A 7,668-nucleotide genomic window follows, 5' to 3' on the forward strand; every position below is an offset into this window, starting at 1 on the left:
ACTCTTTCTTCTGTCTCTCAGGGGGCTTTGGGGTAGAAGGAAGTGTCTTTTCTCAGGTGAAAGGTGGAAAAATTCATTCAACAAATACTTATTCAGCACTTGAAACATTCCAGATTGTACCAGGATCCAGAGTTACAGCCAGTTCTTAAAACCCAGTCCCTGTCCTGGGGGAGCTCACAGACCAGAAGGGAGATCAACAGCTAATTCCAACCAGTAGGAGAAATACTGACCTGCCCTGCTCCTTCCCCACTCCCTGCCTCAGGAGCCACAGCAAAGCATCCCGCAAATGTACAACCCAGGATCCTAGATGTTTGGGTGGAAAGGCTTTATGAAATCTAAGATTCCAGCTCCCCTCAGGAAAACAGAACTGGAGGGAGAAGGGACTTGCCCTGGGTCACAGCAGCAGAATGAGGAAGCCTGGAACCTGGGTGTCCTCGCCTGGAGTTCTTTCCTTTTCTCAACAGTGGGAACTACTAATTTCTTTTCAAGTTTTGAAACGTGGCCCCAGAAGTCTTCGTGTGTGTGTGTGTGTGTGTGTGTGTGTGTGTGTGTGTGTGTGTGTCAGGTGGGTGACGCAGGAAATCTTTGAGGAGGGCCATGAAAGCAGTTGTCTTGTTTTCATGGGTAGGGGAGGTAGGCAATGTGGATCAGCATGATTCCAGGCCAGGCTGGAGGCCTGGGGACCCTGTTCACTGAATTTGAAACTACTGGGGTCCTTTACCTTATGAATCCTTTGACCAACAGAGGATGGATGACACAGTGCATTAGATCTTTGGCAGCAGCCAGACTTGGGCCCAGTTCACTAGCTGGTGGTGTTGGATAAGGGGGCCCTGTTGGGCCCTAAGTTCCTCCTCAATAAAATGGGGACAGTAACAGAACTGATCCCTTTGGGTTGCTGTTAAAGCACTTAATGCATAGTAGCTGCTAGGTAAGGGACTGCCATGTTTCATACATAATGGATTTTTTTTGGCCGCGCCATGCGGCATGCGGGATCCTAGTTCTCTGACCAGGGATCTAACCCGCGCCCCCTGCAGTGGAAGCACGGAGTCTTAACCACTGGACCACCAGGGAAGTCCCATAATGTATTTTCAGTGATCATTTATTGATTACTTTGTGAGCCAAAACACTTCACGTGCCTGTACCTCACTGAAATATCACCATTCCTCTATATGACAGGTACTGTTATCATAAGATATATAAGGCACCTAACGTTAACGGTACATAGTAGGTGCTCACCAAAAGCTATTAGCGCTCTTTAATCATATAAAAGGAAAAAAAAGAACACAGAAAAGGTGTTTTGCAAGGTGTAAGGTGCCGCACAAGTTTTTGCTACTATTATTATGTCACCCTTTGTGGTCATAATCCTTCATTTATTATTCTTTCGGAGCTACTGTGATGGTCCCCTAGTTACCGTGGCCATGGAAACTCAGCCCGCAGTCCTGGATTGGACGGTTCGCGGGCTCCCCCTGGAGGCCACCTTCCGGGCCTGCAGAGGGAAGACCAGAAGGGCCTTTGAGAGGGGAGAGAAGGGAGCCGGGAGTTGTAGGCCACAGGCGATGGCTGCCTCGGAGCGATGCATTTCGGGAGTTGTAGTTCTCGGGAGAGGAGGTGGGCGGCCACAGACCCAGCTCCGGTCTCACCCGGATGGCGGCTGTGAGGCGCGGCTGCCGGCCCGGGGGCTCGCTCCTCGGGCTGCTCGGGCTGGTTTCGGCCGCGGCCGCCGCCTGGGACCTGACTTCGCTGCGCTGCAACTTCGGCGCCTTCTGCGAATGTGACTTCCGGCCCGACTTCCAGGGTGAGCAGCCGCGGGCGCCCGGACCGGAGCGGCCGGCGGACCGGGGAGCCCTCGGACCCCGGGGGTGCGCCGGCGCCGGACCTGGAGAGTAGAACCGAGGGTGGGACCCCCAGACTTCCGGACGGCCAGGGCCAGAAGTGGGCCCGGCGTTGAGGGACCCTGAGAGCCTGGGGCACAGGACTTGGGGCGAGGGTTTGGGGATGCCTGTTTGGGGTCCAGGCAGAGCCCTGCCAGGGTGGAGAGAGGCCTTTGACAGCAGGGCCTTGGGGGGAAGTTTAGACCTCGCACTGGACTGGCCGTCAAGGAAGAAGCCTGCCTTGGAGATGGGCGGGAGTCTTGGGCAGACCCTCTTGACAGCTCGCGCCCACTTAGGGCTGAGCGCAATCCAGAGGGCCATCTGGTGGGGGCGCTGCTGAGCTGAGTCAGGCCTGAGGGTGACTCTTGCGGCCGAGACCCCAAGGGCCGCACTCCTTTCCGCAGACAGCCTGTGAAAACGTCCCAGAACGCGGATCCCCAGACCAGGTTCCAGACATGACTTCCTTCCTGGAGCTCTTCCGTGGCGGGTGTGTGTCCTCAGCTCTGACACTGTCCTTGTGGCCCTAGGTCTGGAGTGTGACCTGGCACAGCACCTGGCGGGCCAGCATTTGGCCAGGGCGCTGGTGGTGAAGGCACTGAAGGCCTTCGTGCAGGATCCAGCCCCCACCAAGCCACTGGTCCTCTCTCTGCATGGCTGGACTGGCACCGGCAAGTCCTATGTCACCTCCCTGCTGGCACACTACCTCTTCCGGGGTGGCCTCCGCAGCCCCCACGTGCACCACTTTTCCCCGGTCATCCACTTCCCCCACCCCGGCCACCTGGAGCGCTACAAGGTAGGCTGGTTTTGTCCTGGACCACCATCCGCCTGCACTGTCGAGTGCTGGACCCTAGGGAAGGAGTGAGTCCTCAGCCCAGAGAGGGGAATCACTTGCTCCAGGCCACACAGCCAGTTGAAGCTTCACCCCTCAGGACCCACCCTGAACAAAGCTTGGGGTGGTACCACCCGGCAGGGAGTTCTTGATTTAATTCCTGGGGGCCAGTAGTGGCACCGACCTGCCAGGGTTGTTGTGAGGGACGTAGGCTTATAGAATTGCAGGTGTTATTTATTGAGCACTTACCTTTGCCAGACAGTCTGCATTATCTTCTGTCTGTAAAGCCCTTAGCCCCAATTCGAGGCTCAGAGTAAGCAATCAGGAAATCCAATTAGCTCTTACTACTGTTGTTGATTGCAAGGTACTTTCCAGGCTAATCTGTTTCAGTTGTCAACTCTGTTGGGAATGTTCAGGGAGCAGGAAGGAGCCTTCCCCTTTTTTTAGAAAACAGTAGGTGTCGGGGAAGGAGCCCTGAAAAGGCAAGTGAGAGGCCTGGGTCTGAGTCCCTGTCCTCTTGCTGACTTGCTGTGTGAGCTTGGACAAGTCTCTGCCCCTCTCTGGGCCACAGTTTCACCATCAGTCCCATTCAGGGATTGGTACTCTCTGGGAGACCATATCTTCCTGGGAAGGAGATTAATTCTTGCTTTGGGAAGAAATCTGGGATTGGGGGAGCATCTCCAGACACCCTCATACTCTTGCCTTTCTCCCACAGAAGGATCTGAAGAGCTGGGTCCAGGGAAACCTCACTGCCTGCAGCCGCTCTCTCTTCCTCTTCGATGAGATGGACAAGCTGGCCCCAGGCCTGATAGAGGTCCTGAGACCTTTCCTGGGGTCCTCCTGGGTTGTCTATGGGACCAACTATCGCAAAGCCATCTTCATCTTCATCAGGTGGGGCCGGCTTTGCAGCGGGCAGGGTGCAGGGACACTCGTCAGAGGTCTCAGCTCTCCAGTCTTGGCCTGTGGTCCCATAACAGAATACTGTTCCCCCAGGCCCACTGGGCTTTCCCAGAGTCCCCCACACCCTCACTGGTGACACTGTCATTCAAGGTGGTTGACTTCCCTTTGACATTCTCAAAGCCCATTCTGGGCTCAGTCTCTCTCTCTCTTTTTTAAATAAATGAATTTATTTATTTATTTATTTATGGCTGCGTTAGGTCTTCGTTGCTGTGCGCGGGCTTTCTCTGTGGCGAGCGGGGGCTACTCTTTGTTGCAGTGCGCGGGGCTTCTCATTGTGGTGGCTTCTCTTATTGCGGAGCACGGGCTCTAGGCGCGGGCTCAGTAGTTGCAGCTCACAGGCTCTAGAGTGCAGACTCAGTAGTTGTGGCGCACGGGCTTAGCTGCTCCACGGCATGTGGCATCTTCCTGTACCAGGGCTTGAACCCGTGTCCCCTGCATTGGCAGGCAGGTTCTTAACCACTGCCCACTGTTCCCCGGGCTCAGTCTCTTAATCCTCATTTCTTTGTGGAACCCTGCTGGGTTAAGAGTTTTCCCTCTTTTGTGGCCGAGGGGACACAGGCCTGGGAAAAACAGGACTAGAGTTTCAATCCCACCTCTAAGAGTCCTAGCTTTGTTTCCTCAGGCAAAACACTTCACCTCTCTGAGCTCCCACCTCCTCTTCTGAACAACTGGGCCAATCTTTTCTTTTTCTTTTTCTTTTTTTTTTTTTTGCGGTATACGGGCCTCTCACTGTTGTGGCCTCTCCCATTGCGGAGCACAGGCTCAGCGGCCATGGCTCACGGGCCCAGCCACTCAGCGGCATGTGGGATCTTCCCGGACCGGGGCACGAACCCATGTCCCCTGCATCGGCAGGCAGACTCTCAACCACTGCGCCACCAGGGAAGCCCCAACACGGCCAATCTTAATGCCCCACTGTTCTCCTAGAGGCTGGGTGAGGGAAAGTCGGTAAGGGACCTAAAAGTGTTCTATAAACTGTAAAGTGTATGACACATATAGGCGAACTTCCAGGGGTCATGGTTAAGGGCACAAGCTCCGGAGAGGGGAAGTGGTTCCCGGGGTGTTTTGAGTGGGTTTGGCTCCTGCCAGCACTGAGCTGGGCCCCCAGGCTCAGGTCGCGTTAGGTGGCACGTGGGAAGCAAGGGCTACATCCTGTCCTCACTGTCTGCGTCCCCCGTGGTTTTTAGCAACACTGGCGGCGAGCAGATCAACCAGCTGGTGTTGGAGGCATGGCGCAGCCGCCGGGAGCGCGAGGAGATCCGCGTGCAGGAGCTGGAGCCGGTTATCTCCCAGGCTGTGCTGGACAACCCGAACCGTGAGTTCGGCCAAGGACCCCACCCCAGGGTGGTTTCCAGGCTGAGGTCTCACACCCAGATCACACGGAGGGATGGGCTGGGCTCCCTGGGGTGGGCCAGGCTCTCCCAGGTCTGATGCTCTGCCTACTGACCCGGTACTTCCCAGCCCAGGCTTTGGTGCCTGGAAGGTGGCTGGGAGGCTTAAGACCAGCCCCGTCCCTGCACTTCCTTCCTTTGGGGGTGGACAGGGCCCAGCTGATCCCCGTGAAGCACAGCCTCTTCCCATCGCTCCTTCCTGCAGATGGCTTCTGGCGCTCCGGCATCATGGAAGAGCATCTCCTGGATGCCCTGGTGCCCTTCCTACCTCTCCAGAGGCACCACGTGCAGCACTGTGTGCTCAACGAGCTGGCGCAGCTAGGCCTGGAGCCAAGGGATGAGGTCGTCCAGGCCGTGCTGGACAGCACCACCTTCTTCCCTGAGGACGAGCAGCTCTTTTCCTCCAATGGCTGCAAGACTGTGGCATCCCGGATCGCCTTCTTCCTCTGACTCTCCAGGCAGCATCCTTGTCTTCCTCTATCTGGCCAGGCCGTGAAGGAAAGCCCTGGGGCCTCTGCCAGAGGGTCCCTTGTCCTGTGCCTCCTGGGACCCAGAGCACAATATGAAGATGAGGAGGGCTGTTGGCTACCATGAAACAGAAGGGCAGGGCAGGCCCCGGCCTCTTCACTGGTCTGAGGGCATCTTGGCCTTTGCTTCCTTCCTCAGGGAAACCGCTAGTCGCCCCAGAACTTCAATGAGCCTTGACCTCACGCTCCAGCCTGAGCCTTCTTACAATGTGAATTTTAACTCAGGGATGGTGGCTCGTGGCTGCTCCTTCCTTCTCTGGTCTGTTACTCTCGGCCCTGGCTCGGGCACCACACCCCGACCCTCCACCCCACACCCTATGTCCCAGTATCGTAAAGCCAGGCTGAGACTTCTGTCTCTGGGAACAGAGGGACTCAAGTTGCCACTTGGACTGGGCTTTTCAAGTTTTTAATTTTGTAAACGAAGAGAACAAATACAATAAATTTAGCCATGGGACCAGAGGAATAAATTTAGCCACGGGACCAGAGGAATGCTGGCTGAGGTTCTCATTGCTCTGGAGGAGGCGGCCTTGCTGAGTGGCCAGTGGTAGGGGCAGAATCGCCCGCAGCCCAGCAAGAAGTGAAGGGGCCGAGCGGCCCCTTCAGACAGCAGCCTGACTGCTGTGGCTGGGGTTCTGTCTCAGGCCCTGGGTGGTCTGCGTGTTGCTGAGACTTGGGCTCAGTCCCCAGGTGACCTTGGTCCTGCCGGAACCTGGACTTGTGCTCTGGCTCCAGCTCTGGGCAGCCTTGGACTGGCTGGGCCTCTGGCTCTGGCCCTGGCCCTCAGTGGCCTCGGTGTTGCAGGGGCTCCAACTTGGGTCATAGAAAGTCTTGATCTTGCTGGGACTTTGGATCAGTCTCCAGCTCCAGTCCTGGGTGGCACCAGCCTTTCTGGGTCTCGAGTTCTGGCCATGGGCACCCTTGGCCTTTCTGAGCCTCTGCCTTGAGCCCTGGGTGGCCTTAGTCTTGTCGAGCTTTCGCCTTGGGCTCCAGGCGGCCTCGGTCCTGCTGGGCCTCTGGCTCTGGACCCAGATGGCCTCGGTCCTGTTGGGCCTCTGGCTCTGGACCCAGATGGCCTCGGTCCTGCTGGGCCTCTGGCTCTGGACCCAGATGGCCTCGGTCCTGCTGGGCCTCTGGCTCTGGACCCAGATGGCCTCGGTCCTGCTGGGCCTCTGGCTCTGGACCCAGATGGCCTCGGTCCTGCTGGGCCTCTGGCTCTGGACCCAGATGGCCTCGGTCCTGCTGGGCCTCCGGCTCTGGCTCAGGGCGGCCTTGGTCCTGCTGGGCCTCTGGCTCTGGACCCAGATGGCCTCGGTCCTGCTGGGCCTCCGGCTCTGGATCTGGTCGGCCTCGGTCCTGCTGGGCCTCTGGCTCTGGATCTGGTCGGCCTCGGTCCTGCTGGGCCTCCGGCTCTGGCTCCAGGCGGCCTCGGTCCTGCTGGGCCTCTGGCTGTGGCTCAGGGCGGCCTCGGTCCTGCTGGGCCTCCGGCTCTGGATCTGGTCGGCCTCGGTCCTGCTGGGCCTCTGGCTCTGGCTCAGGGCGGCCTCGGTCCTGCTGGGCCTCTGGCTGTGGCTCAGGGCGGCCTCGGTCCTGCTGGGCCTCCGGCTCTGGATCTGGTCGGCCTCGGTCCTGCTGGGCCTCTGGCTCTGGCTCAGGGCGGCCTCGGTCCTGCTGGGCCTCTGGCTGTGGCTCAGGGCGGCCTCGGTCCTGCTGGGCCTCCGGCTCTGGATCTGGTCGGCCTCGGTCCTGCTGGGCCTCTGGCTCTGGACCCAGATGGCCTCGGTCCTGCTGGGCCTCCGGCTCTGGATCTGGTCGGCCTCGGTCCTGCTGGGCCTCTGGCTCTGGACCTGGTCGGCCTCGGTCCTGCTGGGCCTCTGGCTCTGGACCCAGATGGCCTCGGTCCTGCTGGGCCTCTGGCTCTGGACCTGGATGGCCTCGGGCTCACTGGGCCTCTGGCTCTGGACCTGGTCGGCCTCGGGCTCGCTGGGCCTCTGGCTCTGGATCTGGTCGGCCTCGGGCTCGCTGGGCCTCTGGCTCTGGATCTGGTCGGCCTCGGTCCTGCTGGGCCTCTGGCTCTGGACCTGGATGGCCTCGGG

At 58.7% G+C, this 7,668-nt stretch overlaps 1 protein-coding gene across 3 annotated transcripts; it reads left to right on the plus strand.

The window, feature by feature from the left end:
• Window positions 1–1,644: 1,644 nt before the first annotated feature.
• On the plus strand, window positions 1,645–6,029 carry LOC309823827 (torsin-2A; the record flags this gene model as incomplete). 3 transcript variants are annotated; one of them, XM_082656412.1, is made up of 5 exons in its annotated part: window positions 1,645–1,795; window positions 2,399–2,664; window positions 3,416–3,591; window positions 4,845–4,972; window positions 5,254–6,029. In XM_082656412.1, the coding sequence occupies 5 exons, from the start codon at window positions 1,645–1,647 to the stop codon at window positions 5,496–5,498; spliced, it is 966 nt and encodes a 321-aa protein (XP_082512538.1). In that variant the 3' UTR covers window positions 5,499–6,029. The 3 variants fall into 3 exon arrangements, with proteins under 3 accessions (XP_082512538.1, XP_082512539.1, XP_082512540.1); XM_082656413.1 differs by lacking the exon at window positions 4,845–4,972 and having other exon boundaries at window positions 5,254–5,490; XM_082656414.1 differs by lacking the exons at window positions 2,399–2,664; window positions 4,845–4,972; window positions 5,254–6,029 and having other exon boundaries at window positions 3,416–3,586.
• Between the last annotated feature and the right edge of the window lie 1,639 nt (window positions 6,030–7,668).

This window comes from Grampus griseus (genome assembly GCF_964374135.1).
Source record: "Grampus griseus genome assembly, chromosome: 6".
Taxonomy (NCBI): Eukaryota; Metazoa; Chordata; class Mammalia; order Artiodactyla; family Delphinidae; genus Grampus; species Grampus griseus.